Source organism: Cherax quadricarinatus, chromosome 32 (genome assembly GCF_038502225.1).
Source record: "Cherax quadricarinatus isolate ZL_2023a chromosome 32, ASM3850222v1, whole genome shotgun sequence".
Taxonomy (NCBI): Eukaryota; Metazoa; Arthropoda; class Malacostraca; order Decapoda; family Parastacidae; genus Cherax; species Cherax quadricarinatus.
Window position 1 is genome coordinate 30,284,851 of NC_091323.1, and position 18,654 is coordinate 30,303,504.

The window sequence follows — 18,654 nt, forward strand, 5'->3', positions numbered from 1 at the left end:
TTTCATTTTACACTCACTTGGCAGAACGGTAGTACCTCCCTGGGCGGTTGCTGTCTACCAACCTACTACTACATGTATTTATCTAACCTAAATTTGAAACTACCCAACGTTTTAGCTTCAATAACCCTACTAGGCAGACTGTTCCACTCATCAACTACCCTATTTCCAAACCAATACTTTCCTATATCCTTTCGAAATCTAAGCTTATCCAACTTGAATCCATTATTGCGGGTTCTTTCTTGAAGTGATATACTCAAAACCTTATTTATATCCCCTTTGTTAATACCCATCTTCCACTTATACACTTCGATCATGTCTCCCCTCATTCTTCGTCTTAAAAGTGAATGTAGTTTAAGAGTCTTCAATCGTTCTTCATACTGAAGATTTCTAATGCTATGTATTAATTTGGTCATTCTACGCTGGATATTTTCTAGCGAATTTATATCCATTCTGTAATATGGAGACCAGAACTGAGCTGCGTAATCTAGGTGAGGCCTTACTGATGATGTATAAAGTTGTAAAGTAACTGCTGGACTTCTGTTGCTTACACTTCTAGATATAAATCCCAGTAATCTGTTTGCTTTGTTACGTACGCTTAGGCACTGCTGTCTTGGTTTAAGGTTGCTTCTTACCATAACCCCCAAATCCTTTTCGCAATCTGTATGGCTAAGTTCTACATTATTTAACTGATAAGTACTAGGGTTATGGACACTCCTGAGCTTCAGAACCTTGCATTTATCTACATCGAACTGTATCTGCCACTTTTCTGACCAGGAATTGAGTTTGTCTAAATCCTCCTGAAACTCCCTGACATCTAAGTTTGAATCAATTATCCTACCTATCTTTGTGTCATCAGTGAATTTGCTCATGTCACTAGTAATTCCCTCAGCAAGGTCATTGATATATATTATAAACAACAACGGGCCCAAGACTGATCCCTGTGGAACACCACTTGTTACAGATCCCCACTCGGATTTAACCCCATACGCATACTCTCTGCTTCCTATTGGTGAGCCATAACTCAATCCATGACAGCACTTTTCTCCCAATGCCATGAGCTGCCACTTTCTTTAACAGTCTCTGGTGCGGTACTCTATCAAAAGCCTTGCTAAAATCTAAATAAATAATATCGAATTCTTTATCTTGATCAATGGCCTCAAAAGCTTTACTGAAGAAGGTTAATAAATTGGTTAGGCAGGAACGGCCCCTCGTGAATCCATGCCGAGTATCATTAATCAAGCTGTGCTTATAGAACACAAGAGCATAAGAAAGAAGGAACACTGCAACAGGCCTACTGACCCAAGCGGAGCAGGTCCATGTTTCCCCCCAGGATTAGACCATTGACCCACCCCCCCGGATTTTCCCAATGACCCACCCAGCCTGGTCATCTCCACTCAAGGATGGAGCACTGCACCAGACCCAGCAGCACAAGCTAGTCAGGTCCAACTCACACCCACCCACACCTACTCATGTACACCTCCCATCCGACTTACGACTGAGTTCGGTTCCAAGAAACCGGTCGTAAGTCGAAATGGTCGTAAGTCGAACTTTACTACTGAATATCAACAAAACATTTTTGTAAAGACTTTATTTTATTGTTTTATTTTGGTATTTCATGTTTTACTATGGAGTATGGAGGAGGTGAACGTATTCAGATATTTGGGAGTGGACGTGTCAGCAGATGGGTCTATGAAAGATGAGGTGAATCATAGAATTGATGAGGGAAAAAGAGTGAGTGGTGCACTTAGGAGTCTGTGGAGACAAAGAACTTTGTCCTTGGAGGCAAAGAGGGGAATGTATGAGAGTATAGTTTTACCAACACTCTTATATGGGTGTGAAGCATGGGTGATGAATGTTGCAGCGAGGAGAAGGCTGGAGGCAGTGGAGATGTCATGTCTGAGGGCAATGTGTGGTGTGAATATAATGCAGAGAATTCGTAGTTTGGAAGTTAGGAGGAGGTGCAGGATTACCAAAACTGTTGTCCAGAGGGCTGAGGAAGGGTTGTTGAGGTGGTTCGGACATGTAGAGAGAATGGAGCGAAACAGAATGACTTCAAGAGTGTATCAGTCTGTAGTGGAAGGAAGGCGGGGTAGGGGTCGGCCTAGGAAAGGTTGGAGGGAGGGGGTAAAGGAGGTTTTGTGTGCGAGGGGCTTGGACTTCCAGCAGGCATGCGTGAGCGTGTTTGATAGGAGTGAATGGAGACAAATGGTTTTTAATACTTGACGTGCTGTTGGAGTGTGAGCAAAGTAACATTTCTGAAGGGATTCAGGGAAACCGGCAGGCTGGACTTGAGTCCTGGAGATGGGAAGTACAGTGCCTGCACTCTGAAGGAGGGGTGTTAATGTTGCAGTTTAAAAACTGTAGTGTAAAGCACCCTTCTGGCAAGACAGTGATGGAGTGAATGATGGTGAAAGTTTTTCTTTTTCGGGCCACCCTGCCTTGGTGGGAATCGGCCAGTGTGATAATAAAAAAAATAATGTTTTACTTTACTTTTTATGTTGTTAGTATTGCATTTTATACTGTAAGGTTTAGGATAAACACTGTGTACAACACAAATAGTTGTTTATTTCCCAGAAATTTGGCATAAAAAACACGGTCGTAAGTAGAGTGGTCGTAAGTCGGATGGTAGGTGTATTTATCTAACCTATTTTTAAAACTACACAACGTTTTAGCCTCAATAACTGTACTGGGGAGTTTGTTCCACTCATCCACAACTCTGTTACCAAACCAGTGCTTTCCTATATCCTTCCTGAATCTGAATTTTTCCAACTTGAAACCATTGCTGCGAGTCCTGTCTTGGCTGGAAATTTTCAGCACACTATTTACATCCCCTTTATTTATTCCTGTTTTCCATTTATACACCTCGATCATATCCCCCCTAATTCTACGCCTTTCAAGAGAGTGCAGATTCAGGGCCCTCAGTGTATCCTCATAGGGAAGATTTCTAATACATGGGATCATCTTTGTCATCCTCCTTTGTACGTTTTTCAGAGCATTTATATCCATTCTGTAATACAGTGACCAGAACTGAGCAGCATAGTCTAAATGAGGTCTAACCAAGGATATATAGAGTTGAAGAACAACCTGAGGACTTCTATTATTTATACTTCTAGATATGAAGCCAAGAATTCTGTTAGCTTTATTGCAAACACTAATGCACTGTTGTCTTGGTTTTAGATTACTGCTAACCAGAACTCCTAAATCCTTTTCGCAATCAGTAGTATTAAGATCTACATTATTTAGTTTATATGTGGCATGGTTATTTAACTGTCCATCATTTAGAACTTTGCATTTGTCAATATTAAACTGCATCTGCCACTTCTCTGACCATTGCGTCAGTCTATTCAAATCATCCTGGAGTGCTCTAATGTCCTCATTAGAATGAATTGGACTGCCTATTTTGGTGTCATCAGCAAATTTGCCTATGCCGCTATTTATTCCCTCATCTATGTCGTTTATGTAAATTGTGAACAACAACGGGTCCAACACTGACCCCTGAGGAACACCGCTTGTGATGTGCCCCCATTCTGATTTCTCCCCATTTATGCAAACTCTTTGCTGTCTATTTGTCAGCCATGCCTCTACCCAGGAAAAAATTTCTCCTCCTATTCCGTGTGCCCTAAGTTTCCTCAATAGCCTCTGGTGTGGAACTATTGAAAGCCTTACTGAAGTTCATATACACAATATCATATTCATTACCATGATCTACCTCCTCAAATACCTTAGTGAAAAAGTTAGTAAATTCGTAAGACAGGAACGCCCCTTTGTAAAACCGTGTTGAGATTCATTAATCAATCTGTGCCTGTCAAGATGACTACGAATTGCTTCTGCAATTATTGGTTCTATAAATTTTCCCACTATGGAGGTAAGGCTTATTGGTCTATAGTTCGAAGCCAAGGACCTATCACCTGCCTTGTAAATAGGTATTACATTTGCCATTTTCCACTTATCAGGCACTATGCCAGTTTGTAGTGACATGTTATAAAAGATTAGCCAAAGGTATGCTAAGTTCCTCTTTACATTCCTTTAACACCCTTGCAAACAGTTCATCAGGACCTGGGGATTTGTTAGGTTTTAGTTTCTCTGTTTGTCTGAGGACCACGTCACTAGTTACCGCAATCGTACATAGTTTATCATCATCCTGTTCTACATAATCTATTATTTCAGGAATATTGCTAGTATTTTCCTGGGTGAAAACTGAGAGGAAGTAGGTATTTAGAATTTCAAACACATTCTTATCACTGTCAGTGATCTGACCAGTGTTACTCTTAAGTGGGCCAGTCTTGTCCCTAATCTTACTTCTGTATACCTGAAAGAACCCTTTTGGGTTAGTCTTTGAATCCCTTGCAACCTTAGCTTCATAATCCCTTTTTGCTTTTCTTATTCCTTTTTTTATTTCTCTCTTTAATTGAATATATTGATTTCTTAACTGCCCATCCCCTCTTTTGATACACCTATATATGCCTCTCTTTTGACCAATGAGATGTTTTAATCTATTGTTCATCCATTTGGGATCATTTTTGTTAGATCTAATTTCCCTACTCGGAACAAAAGTTGTCTGGGCAACTAGTACTTTGCTCTGAAAAACGTCATATTGGCAACCAAGATCACCTACCTGACCCATAGTCAGGACATCCCAATTTAGCCCACCCAAGTAATTTTTCAGTCTCATGAAGTCGCCAAGTGAAAATCTGGGACAGAGATTTGATTGCAGTTATCTGGGTAATTCCATGATATGTTGAAACTAAGTGATTTGTGATCACTTTCCCCAAGCTCATCATTAACCTCAAGATTATTAATTAGTGAATCTTTGTTGGCAAGGACCAAGTCAAGCAGATTGTTTCCTCTAGTTGGTTCTGTCACAAACTGTTCTAAAAAGCAATCCTGAACCGTATCAAGGAAGTCACTAGACTCAAGATTTCCTGTCATATTGTTCCAATCAATTTGTCTAAAGTTAAAATCTCCCATTATCACAACATTTTCATATCTAGATGCCTTATGAATTTCGTCCCATAACAGCTTACTGCCCTCCCTATCAAGGTTTGGAGGCCTATAAATCACACCCACAATTAATTTGTCACGTCCCTCGAGAAACTGTAGCCAAACAGATTCTGTGTTCGATGTTTCTAATCTTATATCATGTCTAAGACAACAATTTAAATTTTCTCTGACATACATCTCCACACCACCACCCTTCCTGTTGACCCTATCAGTGTGGAATAGTTTATAACCCTGTATGTTGCATTCAGAAGGCATTTCTCCATCTTTCAGGTTGAACCAGGTCTGTTATACCAATAATATCTATATTACCTACACTTGCAAGTAATTTTAGCTCATCTATCTTATTTCTTAGACTCCTACTATTTGTATAGTAAACCTTAAGGGAGCTCGTCACTCGTTGCCCTCTACTGTCTCTCTTTGTTTGTTGATCAATTGATTTGCCATTACTAGCAACTTTATTTTGAATATTGTCTTTTAAACATATCCCTGAGGTATCCCGGTAATAACTACTATTTTTAACCCTAATGCTGCAGCCTGATTGTTTCCCACAAACACCCATACCTCTATAATCTATCAATTTAAATTCCTAGACAAGTCAACAATTGCCCTCTCAATTGAATTGGCTAATGCAACCACTCCATCCCCAGAGAGATGAACCCCATCCCATGCATACATATCACGTTTGCCAAAGAATAGGTCCCAGTTATCAATGAATGGGATTGCAAGTTCCTTGCAGTACCTGTCTAGCCAGCAATTTATACCAATTGCCCTAGACATCCATTCATTGCCCACTCCCTTTCTAGGCAAGATGCTACATATGACTGGGATCCCTCCCCTAGACCTAACTACTACTATGGCTGACCTGTACTTATCCAGCAGCTCCTCTCTCCTGCCCTTCCCAGTGTCATTACCCCAGATGGCTTCTTATATTATCAGCTATAATTGACTCTAGTAATTTGCCTACAATTGAGGTTAGGCTTATTGGGCGGTAATTTGACGATAACGACTTGTCCCCTGCTTTAAAAATAGGAATTACATTAGCCATCTTCCACATATCAGACACTACACCTGTCTGAAGAGAAATATTAAAAATATTAGTCAATGATTCACAAAGTTCCATTTTACACTCTTTAAGAACCCTTGAAAAAAGTTCCTCAGGGCCTGGGGATTTATTTTGCTTTAACCGGTCTATCTGTTTTATAACCATTTCGCTAGTGACTGTGATATTGCATAATTTATCATCTTCAGGCCCACTATAAAAATTAATTACTGGGATATTGTTAGTGTCTTCCTGAGTGAAAACTGAGAGAAAATAATTATTAAGAATAGAGCACATTTCAATCTCCTTGTCAGTAAGATGCCCAGAGTTACTGTTAAGGGGACCTATCTTATCTCTAACTTTTGTTCTATAAACCTGGAAAAAACTTTTTGGGTTTTCGAATCCCTAGCAACTTTAATTTCATAGTCCCGTTTAGCTTTTCTTATCCCCTTTTTAACGTCCCTCTTAATGTCAATATACTGATTCATAAGATGACCCTCACTTCTTTTGATACGCCCATAAATTCCTTTTTTTCTGCCCTAAAAGATATTTGAGCCTATTATTCATCCATTTGGGGTCATTTCTATTCGATCTAATTTCCTTATATGGGATAAATGTCCTTTGGGCAGCATGTATTGTGTTAAGAAAGCTGTCATACTGATAGCCAAGCTTATTGCTTGGGTAGCACTGAAAATTGAGTTGGGCAAATATTCTGTTAGCATTATGGATTGTGAAGGACTTGCCTAGTATGGGCCAACAGGCCTACTGCACTGTTCTGCCATTCTTATGTTCTTATAACCACATTAGGCAGCCTGTTCCACTCATCAACATAAGAACATAGAGGAGCACTGCAGTAGGCCTGTTGACCTATACTTGGCAGATCCTTCACAAATCCAACCACTAACAGAATGAACACTACCCAAGCAATAAGCTTTGATAATTCTATTTACTCACATGTACATCACACTCAGATCCAACCCCTCTCACTCGTATATTTATCCAACCTAAATTTGAAACTACCCAAGGTTTTAGCTTCGATAGGACCTTGGGTAGCTTTAAAAAGAGATTGGACAAATATACGAGTGGGAGGAGCATGTATGTACATGTATATACAATACATGTATGTATCTTATGATGTTTTCATGTGTTTTATGATTGTTCATGGTTCAATAGGTTAAGGAAGCAGTATTGCACTATATTTCCTTACAATATATTGGGGCACCAAACATTTGCGATTTTTCAACATTCGCAAGGGGATTGATCCCCTAGCCCTCGGGAATGTTGAGGGAGACCTGTATTTTTTTTCCTGCCTCCTGAGAGCAGGAATTCCGCTGGAACAGATTAATGGCATTTCAGTTAATTTAAATGAGGAAAATTGATTTGATATACAAGCAAATTAAGTTATGAGCTGGGTCACGGAATGGATTAAACTTGTAAGTCGAGGTTCCACTTTATATTATGCTATAGTATTAAAAATTCACCGTTTGCATGTGCATGTGAAGGTTCTGCTGTAAAGTTTGAAAAATGGTTACCATTTAGACACTTACAATTATACTAGAACCATTTTTTAAAATGTTTTACATGTATTTTCTGATTTAATAATACAGAAGAGATGTGAATGTGCCCATCACTAGCAAGTTTTCATTGATAAAAGATCATTGGTAATTGAAGGAAATAAAATTGTATTTGTATTATAATGAACTGTTTGATGATGAGACAGGATGTACCGTATAATTTAATACTATACTTGTATTCGTTACAGGTTGTAAAATTATGAGTGAAGTGTATGTTGACGGATTCATGTGGACTCGGGGTTGTCATCACTACTCCTGTGCTTCAGGCTCTGTGACGACCACTGTCCAGGAGACGTGTTAGTAAATACCTTTAAGAAAATGAAATTTTGTTCATGTGCCTATTGTAGAAAATTAACAAGTACTAAGTTTTACTTGCTAGAGTTAATATTGGTAGAGATTAATATTTTTTATGATGGAGATATAATTATGCTGCAGAAACTTGGTTAATTTAAAGTAAAAGTTTTAACACTGCCTCCTAATCAAGAATCGTGCATAAGACTACTGTATTTGATTGCTAAGCCAGTATGATAATAGCTCTAATAACTGTGGGGAAGGTATTTTTTTTTTATCAGGAGAAATGAAGAAAATGTAAATGGGCATAGATCTAAGGCAAATGATAACTTGGTCAGTGGAGCTCTTGGGCATTTGATCAAGACTTTTTACCAACTTACTGATACTCGCAGTTAAAAATATATCACATTCTGAGACATCATAGCAATTGTACACAACAATCTGTTTTATATTTAACCAGCTACAATATTTCAATAGGTTGTGAGGTACTTGGTGAGGTATATACCAATGGGCAGAACTGGAAACAAGGTTGCCACAATTATACTTGCAATTTTGGGATGCCAGAATCCAATGTTGTGCTGGACACATGTGAGTACAGTATCTTGTTCTTGTTCTTTGCAGTATAGTGAAACCTTGGCTTGCGAGTGCCCCACCATGCGAGTTTTTCAGGATACAAGCAGTCGCTCAGTCGATTTTTTGCTTCTGGATACGAGCGGGCCTCAAGGGGGGTTCCTTGATGCTGGTGAGGGGCTCTTGCTCTTGATCTACGGAATTGGATCACAGTTGTTTGTTGGACTATCTTATTGAAACTTGGGCAATGCATGATGGAAAGATGTTTCTTAATGTACACCAAAATTGAAAGAACTTGGACCATAAATAACGGAATTCATATCTCAGCCATTAGCTGCCCCTTAGCGGTATATTTTTGTATGGTTATATTCTTGTTTTTTTTTTTTGTCTCATTTGATAGAATGGAAGATATATATGGAAATAGATATGATTTTGATTGGTTTCACAACAAAAAGTACCTTGAAATTGAGCTCAAAGTAGCAGAAATGTTTGATTCAAGAGTAAACAAATGACGTCACCATCCAATACTTGTCCAACTGGCCAGTCTAATACACAGTTACGAATGGGTTGATGTTACAGTGAAACCCTGAATCGGCTGCTTCGGGTTTTGGCCGCTTTTTTTGGCCAAATTTTGTCCTGCGTTATGGCCGTTTCTCTGGGTTTTGGCCGGCGTACCAGATCTATCTGCCTGCCCGTGCTTGCGCACCTGCCCGCACAGGCGTCATCAGCCAGTCTAGTGTTGTTTATCCTTGAGTGAACATTACCCTGTGCTGCCATCCAGCCAGCCAGGCAGCCATCCAGCTAGGCAGCCATCCAGCTAGGCAGCCATCCAGCTAGGCAGCCAGCCAGCTAGGCAGCCAGCCAGCTAGGCAGCCAGCCAGCTAGGCAGCCAGCCAGCTAGGCAGCCAGCCAGGCAGGCAGCCAGGCAGGCAGCCAGTCAGTCAGTCTCAGTCAGTCAGTCTCAGTCAGTCAGTCTCAGTCAGTCAGTCTCAGTCACAGTCAGTCAGTCTCAGTCAGTCAGTCTCAGTCAGTCAGTCTCAGCCAGTCAGTCAGTCTCAGCCAGTCAGTCTCAGCCAGCCAGCCATTAATTGTGAATGTGAAAAGTATGCAAAGTGGAATGAGTTGCAAACTTTTGTTGAAAAGTATCATCCTGACCAAGCTGAAACAAGCCATATCTGCAACATGTTCAGTGACAAAACCTTGTCCCACTTCAGGGAAATCTTAGAGATGCCAGAAACAGAGCACTCTTGAGTTATTTTGCGAGACAGGGGTCCAGTGACTCTCAAGCTGGTCCTAGTGGCCTTAAAAGACAAAGAAGGGAAGTAACCCCAGAAAAGGACTTGTTACTTAGTCTTTATGGAAGGGGATTCCCCTTCCAAACAAGTCCTCCATCTTTCCTCCTCCCTATCTTCCAGATGCCAGCAAGTCTCTTCAATAAAGGTAAGTACATGTTATTTTAAATGTTTATTTAAATTTTAATTTATTTGTATAATATACATATATGTATTTATCTGTGTTGTGTGTATGTAAAACTATAGTTATTATTTAAAAAATGTATTATTTGTGAATATTTTTGTGGGTCTGGAACGGATGAATTTTATTTACATTATATCTTATATCTTATGAAGCATATATGTGAGCAGTATTTAGATAAAGGTAGGGAAGTTTGTATTGCATTTATGGATTTAGAAAAGGCATATGATCGTGGATAGGGAAGCAATGTGGTGGATGTTGCAAGTATATAGAATAGGTAGTAAGTTACTAAATGCTGTAAAGAGTTTTTATGAGGATAGTGAGGCTCAGGTTAGGGTGTGTAGAAGAGAGGGAGACTACTTCCTGATAAAAGTAGGTCTTAGACAGGAATGTGTAATATCACCATGCTTGTTTAACCCGTAAATGGTCCAAGTAGATCTACTTTCACATGGGCAGTGCTCCAAAAGTAGATCTACATTTTTTTTTTACATATTTTCAAATATAGCAAAAAAAAAATAGATCAAAGTTTTTTTACACATTTTCAAATGTAAAAAAAACAAAAAGAAGGTCTGCTTTTTTTACATACTTTCAAATGTTGAAAAAACGTATATATACATTTGGACAGTTTACGGGTTAATATATTTATAGATGGGGTTGTAAAAGAAGTAAATGCTAGGGTGTTCGGGAGAGGGGTGGGATTAAATTATGGGGAATTAAATACAAAATGGGAAGTGACAGTTACTTTTTGCTGATGATACTGTGCTTATGGGAGATTCTAAAGAAAAATTGCAAAGGTTAGTGGACGAATTTGGGAGTGTGTGTAAAGGTAGAAAGTTGAAAGTGAACATAGAAAAGAGTAAGGTGATGAGAGTATCAAATGATTTAGATAAAGAAAAATTGGATATCAAATTGGGGAGGAATAGTATGGAAGAAGTGAATGTTTTCAGATATTTGGGAGTTGACGTGTCAGCAGATGGATTTATGAAGGATGAGGTTAATCATAGCCTCGGTGGGAACGACCGACTTGATGAATTGATGAAGGAAAAAAGGTGAGTGGTGCATTGAGGTATATGTGGAGGCAAAAAATGTTATCTATGGAGGCAAAGAAGGGAATGTATGAAAGTATAGTAGTACCAACACTCTTATATGGGTGTGAAGCTTGGGTTGTAAATACTGCGGCGAGGAGGTGGTTGGAGGCAGTGGAGATATCCTGTATAAGGGCAATGTGTGGCGTAAATATTATGCAGAAAATTTGGAGTGTGGAAATTAGGAGAAGGTGTGGAGTTAATAAAAGTATTAGTCAGAGGGCTGAAGAGGGTTTGTTGAGGTGGTTTGGTCATTTAGAGAGAATGGATCAGAGTAGAATGATATGGAGAGCGTATAAATCTGTAGGGGAAGGAAGGCGGAGTAGGGGTCGTCCTCGAAAAGGTTGGAGGGAGGGGGTAAAGGAGGTTTTGTGGGCGAGGGGTTTGGACTTCCATCACCTTACTCAGGCTCTGATCCACCAGGAGGCCTGGTCACAGACCGGGCTGTGGGGGCGTTGACCCCCAGAACTCTCTCCAGGTAAACTCCAGGTAAGCGTGCGTGAGTGTGTTAGATAGGAGTGAATGGAGACGAATGGTATTTGGGACCTGACGAGCTGTTGGAGTGTGAGCAGGGTAATATTTAGTGAAGGGATTCAGGGAAACCGGTTATTTTATATAACCGGACTTGAGTCCTGGAAATGGGAAGTACAATGCCTGCACTCTGAAGGAGGGGTTTGGGATATTGGCAGTTTGGAGGGATATATTGTGTATTTTTATACGTCTAAACTGTTGTATTCTGGGCACCTCTGCAGAAACAGTGATTATGTGTGAGTGAGGTGAAAGTGTTGAATGATGATGCAAGTATTTTCTTTTTGGGGATTTTCTTTCTTTTTGGGTCACCCTGCCTCAGTGGGAGACGGCCGACTTGTTATAAAAAAAAAAATCTTATGGGAAATATTGCTTCGCCTTTTGGCCGCTTCACGGTTAGGCTTAGCTCCTGGAATGGAATACGGTTGAAACCCGAGGTTTCACTGTTTTTATAGAATTATTACAATAATGCAGTAGTCTGCATAACAGTAAATCTTCTATTGTTTGTGTGAATAAAAATTCAAAATGGTAAGCAAGAGTATTATTTTAAGAATATGTATGTACTAATAAATAATAATAATAATAATAATAATAATAATAATAATAATAATATGTATAATGTAATAATTATATACAGTGGACCCTTGGTTAATGATGCTATCATCATCCCGAATGTGTCCGCGCTGCCTGAGCCCATGTAAAGCCAGTGTGCCATTGCTTACAAGCCAGGGAGGACAGTTCCATGTGTACATGTGATATATACCTACCATCCGACTTACGACTGAGTTCGGTTCCGAGAAACCGGTCGTAAGTCGAACTTTACTACTGAATATCAACAAAACATTTTTGTAATGACTTTATTTTATTGTTTTATTTTGGTATTTCATGTTTTACTTTACTTTTTATGTTGTTAGTACTGTATTTTATACTGTAAGGTTTAGGATAAACACTGTGTACAACACAAATAGTTGTTTATTTCCCAGAAATTTGGCATAAAAAACACGGTCGTAAGTCGAGTGGTAATAAGTCGAGCAGGTCGTAAGTCGGATGGTAGGTGTATTTTGTATTATTCCATTGTTTTTAGTGCTTGTAACTGCTAAATAAGCCACTATGGGCTCAAAGAAAGTTTGTAGTGCCAGTCCTGTGATAAAGAAGGAAAGAAACATGATAAAATTCAAGAAAAAATTCATAGCAAAATACCAAAGTGGAGGAGGAAGAGAGAGGGGAGAGTGTGCCTTCTGCAGTGATTCTTTGATATGTACAATACTAAAGCAGCAGGTAGATAAAGGCTATAGTGCCAGCCAGCGATAAAGTTTAGAATTAACAGTGAAGCAAGTAAGTTAAGCGAGTAAGCGATAGTAAAGCGACACAAAAGTAACTCTCCAATGTTGTTGGATGTGTATCGGGCCAATGAACATACGCCGGTCTGCTACGTATCTTCCACCACACTAAACCTCCATCTTCTCGATACCTCTAAATCTCCATTTAATAACTCTCCTCTCCTATTTTTAACTGTCATATCCATTTGTTCCCTAGGCTTCCTCAACTTATTAATCTCATTCCACAACTTTTTCTTTTTGTCAACAAAATTCGTTGATAACATCTTACCCACTCTCTCATTTGCTCTCTTTTTACATTGCTTCACCACTCTCTTAATCACTCTTTTTCTCTCCATATACTCTTCCCTTACTACTCTCTTTACATCATCATTCCACCAATTGCTCTTCTTCCCTCCCGCACCCACTTTCCTGTAACCACAAACTTCTGCTGAACACATTAACACTACATTCTTAAACCTACCCCATACATCTTCGACCCCATTGCCTATACTCTCACTAGCCCATCTATCCTCCAATAGTTGTTTATATCTTACCCTAACTGCCTCCTCTTTTAGTTTATACACCTTCACCTCTCTCTTACTTGCTGCTTCTATTTTCCTTGTATCCCATCTACCTTTTACTCCCACTGTAGCTACAACTAGAAAGTGATCTGATGTATCTGTGGCCCCTCTATAAACATGTACATCCTGAAGGAACCTCCCTTGAGGGGGAAGTACGCATCCTGAAATTTCTTTCGCATCCAGAAGCAAAAAATCGACCAAATGACGGTTCGTATCCTGAAAAGTTTGCATGGTGGGGCGTTTGTAAGCCAAAGTTCCACTGTATTTATGCATTTCTTAGTTTTAGAAAAACTGCTTGTTCTCTATCACTAAACATAAAAAATTTCAGTTGATCTTGTCTGTGCTGTAAGGGTATCAGGTATATGACATGCTGGTGCCACTAGTGTAGCTAGGGTCATCCACCCTTGCCAAATTACATACAAGTTCTGGTTGAGTTTCTTTCACCATTTCATTGGATCCATTTCATGCACACATAAAAAACAAACTAGACCTACTCTCGATATCTGTGATTCCCCCAAATTTACACTTACACTCACCCAAATGACCGTAAACATAAAACCTTAAATAAAGCTATTGCCTAACAAATCTTAAATTAGTCATAAGTTTGCCTGAGATGCTCCATTATCGGAGCTTTAATAGAAACTGTGTATCATGCCAAGACAAAACCATTCTCATTGCTAAATTTACAAACTGTAATACAGTTACCCAGCTTTATTATAAATATGCTCCATAACCTGTATCAATATAGAATTAGAATTATTATTAGTCTGCCCGAAATGCCTAGTCATGCTAGACATGATAGTGGCCCTCTGTAATTAGTATTTTATAATATGTAAACCACACATTGTAACCAATATTTTATAATATGTAAACCCCACATTGTAATCTTTACAGAGAATAAACTTTTGATTTGATTTGAGGTGGATAAGAAGGCTGGCAAGGCAGTCTACAAGGTCATACTTAAGCCTGGTAATCCTAATCTGACTGGAAGTGTAGGCTGCTTCCTTTCTAGCATGGACTTAGCTTGGGGCTTAGCTGAGGGAGGGATGGACGGACATTGCCCTGGTCTGGGACCGGGCAGTGTGGGTGGTGACCTCCAGCAGCAACTCCATGTAATTATGAGCATTGATATTAATGATTCTGTTTTCCATCTTTTTGAAGTAGGAGTTATATTTTTCCAGAATCTTGGTAATAACATTAAACCCAAGCGGAGTGCTAAGGAGAGTACAATCAGTGGGATTGATGGCTTACACTCCTTGTAAGGCAGCTGTGACTTGCTAAGTGGTGTGTTGGCTAGAGGACACTAGTTATAATTTTGAGCAGTTTAGAGAGACGCCTAGATTCTCTCATTGCTCTTCAACTACAGTATTCGATTGTCCTCTAGCAGAAACTTTGTATTGTCAGCAAGCATGCCATTACTCAAGAACCAGATGTTGAGCTTACTGGTTAGGTCCTTAGTAATTTTTTTGCAAGCATGTTTGACAGGAGCGCATGGAGGCAAATGGTTTTTAATGGACATGCTATTGAAGTACAAGCAGGGTGACCTTTGTGAAGGGATTAAAGGAAACTGGTTAGTCAGACTTGAGTACTGGAGGTGGAAATGACGGTGCCTGCATTCTGGAGGGGTGGGGATGTTGCAGTCAGAGGGTAATCTGATTGATATGTCCTCACTTTTGGAAGGACAGCAATTCTGTGAATGTTGTTGAATGTGTCTTCTCTGGGTCACCTTGGGTTGGTGGGAGACAGTCAGTTTAAAAACATATATATACAGTAGACTGTTGTTTAACATGGTAGTTACTTTCCTGATAATGCCATGTTAGACAAAACCATGTTAGACAAACTGAAGAACTATGGGAAAATAGGGTTACATTCCTGGGGGCCCCCAAAAAGCCAAACAACTTTTTTTTAGACCTCCAGATCTTACAAAATAAAGGTGAATATGTAATTGTACTGCATTGTCATGATATATTAGTGCTTAAGACTACAAATGCAGTAGAAATAACAGTATTTCTTAACTTAAATTGTGGGTAATGGTGTTTGTGGATGATTGTGAAGAGAGTGGATATGGATGGTGTGGCCCTACTGGGCTGAGGTGGATGGTTGCTGGTTGTCGGCAGAAGTGGATGGTAGACGTTCTGGTACTGAAGTCGATGGTTGTATTGGAGTGTGCATAAATTCTGTAATGGATCTCTGGGCTCTTTTACCCTGCAGTACATTATACAGCTGACGGTAAGGCATCATCAGCTGGCCTAGACCCCGTTTCAAAGCACTACTTCTAGATTTGTCAGGGTCCTCTTCAGTGAAAGTCTGTAACTTTACCAATACATGTGATATGGAACTGCTCACGTAACTGCTACAATGTTAACTGTTTTTCTTCAGGTTCTTCTGTTATCTCCCTCCCTTGTATCTGTGCATTGAGCTCTGCTAACATTTCCTCTGGACTCCTGACTTCATCATCATCATCATCTTCAAAGACCTCATTCACATCATCTTCATTCATATCTTCAAAACCATCACCTGGTAATCTCCTTGCTGGGAGGGTGGTGTGGGTGGCTTAGGGAGGTGGGGGATGGCAATTGGTCTCCACTGTTGACACAGTGGTGTAACCCACTAACCCACAGACCATCCCACCCAGCGGGCGCCCAGGCGCTCAACATGTTTTCCCTTCACGTAACAGTGTTAAACTAATTTTACGAAGTGTTAAACAAAAATATGCCGCAATTCTTCAATCGTGCTATGACAAAAATGTTCAAGACAAAATCGTGTTCAACGATGGTCAACTGTTCATACTTTGTGTGTGCATGTGCATGCTATGACTCAACCCCTGCAACCACAATTAGGTGAGTACATACATATACTCATGCATACATTTATTTATTTGTACTAAACCTACAATTTTATTTTGCCTGACATTAAGATACAGACTAAAGATTGAATTCTAAACTTAAATTAATCTTTTCTAATCAGGTTGTGAAGTGTTTGGTGAGGTGTTTCCTGATGGACACACACAGATTATAAATTGCCACAACTATACTTGTAATTCTGGTTCATTGGATATTGTTAGCATAGTGGACACGTGTGAGTATCATGCAGTTTACCTGTCAGATTGCAGTAGTGTTACAAAATAGTTTGTTTTAAAAAAATTGTCATCTTATAAAATTAGTAGTTAACTTGTATAACAGTTCCCTTACAAAATTAATAGCTGCCTGAGAAAAAGAGCAGCTATTACAAAATTTTATTTTACACACAAAAGAAATTACTGAGGTAGGTTGTCGTACATAAGACAATTTGCGGTTCATTACTCAAGCCCTGAGTTGCATTCCACAATTCATATTATAATTTTTTTTCAAAATCAAAGTTCTCAGATCAGTTGAATTTCTAAGATAGAGGAGGAGGGGCAAAGCCCATTTCACTAGTCATATTCCAAAATTTATCAAAGGCCATAAATAAAATATTTTGGAGTAGGAAGGTGGAAGGTATAATATTTACATCTTTAATTCACAGAATGGGATTTTTAGTCATTAATGAACCAGACAGCTTGTTTGATACATTTCCATACTATATCCAGTATATTATACTGTATAATGGGTGATGAGTAGATAGAGCATATTTTTCTAAGCACTCTTTTTATGTTATAAGTGATATGTCATAATCATAAATGGATATAGTGAGATATGGTCACCTATGTTGGGTTAATGAAATGCATTTGAAGCAAAATGAGAGGCATAGCAGAGCAAAACATCCTTCTTGCATATGTCTTAAATTTTTCCTATAACCTGTAATAATTTAAATGCAAAACCAGACATCTTGTAACATTTAGAAATTCGGTATCCTATTCTAGTAGCTGCAAAATGACCTCTGAATATTATGAGCTAAGTTGCAACATTGTTTGTCACTATTTACATATGTACTATGTATCTAGCTATCTTCCATAGTAAATTAATATTTTCCATACATTTAAGTAGCATAAAGTAAAAAAACGCGACTAACATTCAACTGTCCATTTACCAGTCATATTGTGTGTACTTATTCAGAACAATGACTCATGTTCAGTACTCTTAATTTTGATAGTGTATCATTTTGTTATAACTTTGCACAGGTTGTGAGGTATACTCTAATAACCACACATGGACTCAAGGTTGCCATAACTATACATGCAAGTATGGCTTATCAGAAGCTGTTGGTGTATTACACACATGTGAGTATTTTCTTAATGTTCATTATTGACATTAAATGAAGTGATGTAAATGAAACTCCTTGTATCCATCAGTAATGTCTGTCATGCAGGATACTGTAGTCCTTGGTTAATCTGAGTTAATGGGTAATTTCTACAACGTACCTCCAATTTAAAATTTGGTTTGCAGTGTAACCATCTCCCAGTGATCTTAACCCTTTCAGGGTTGGTGCCGTACTAGTACGGCTTGCACGCCAGGGTTGGTGCCGTACTAATACGCATAAATTCTAGCACCTTCAAATGTAGCGAGAGAAAGCTGGTGGGCCTACATATGAAAGAATGGGTCTATGTGGTCTGTGTGCAGTATAAAAAAATCCTGCAGCACGCAGTGAATAATGAGAGAAAAAAGAACTCTGACCGTGTTTTTGGTTTAAAACAGCAATTTTGCACTGTATTTTCGTATGCTACTTATGGTTGTATTCTAGTTTTCCTGGTCTCATTTTATAGAATGGAAGACATATTATGGAAATTGAGATGATTTTTATTGGTTTCACAATGAAAAGTACCTTGAAATTGAGCTCAAAGTAGCAGAAATGTTCAATTTTTGCCAAAGTTCAAAAGTAAATAAATGAAGCCATGCATCCAATACACATCAACTGGTGAGTCTAATATTCTTGCACAAGTGAGCTGATGTTATTTATACCTTTTCTACACCATTTCTACACTAATGCAGTTGTCTGCATAACAGTAAATCTTCAATTTTTTGAGAATAAAAATTCAAAGTGCAAAGCAAAAGAAATGTAACAGAGGCCTAGGGACATGACTAATGAACAAAATGAAATGTTATTTTAGTGCCAGGAATGTCTGTCTTGTTTATTCTGGACCCTATTTGGAAATTGGCATCTTTTGAAATTTGTGTGAAATTGGCAAAAATTGCCAATTTCGGACCACTTTATTGGATAGTTAAAATCGGTAAATGGATGGTTTCTTGTATTCATTCGATAGAAAAAAGTGGAGTT

General features: G+C 38.9%; 1 protein-coding gene across 11 annotated transcripts in view; it reads left to right on the plus strand.

The window, feature by feature from the left end:
• The window catches only part of LOC128690257 (uncharacterized), a 92,461-nt gene that overhangs the window by 37,635 nt on the left and 36,172 nt on the right, over positions 1 to 18,654 (plus strand). For 10 of the 11 annotated variants that reach the window (XM_070090583.1, XM_070090585.1, XM_070090584.1 and 7 more), the window contains 4 exons: positions 7,803 to 7,910; positions 8,383 to 8,493; positions 16,429 to 16,539; positions 17,561 to 17,659. In XM_070090583.1, coding sequence (XP_069946684.1) covers positions 7,803 to 7,910; positions 8,383 to 8,493; positions 16,429 to 16,539; positions 17,561 to 17,659 — 429 coding nt within the window. The remainder of the gene's footprint in view (positions 1 to 7,802; positions 7,911 to 8,382; positions 8,494 to 16,428; positions 16,540 to 17,560; positions 17,660 to 18,654) is intronic. The other variant, XM_070090588.1, reaches the window with a different exon arrangement.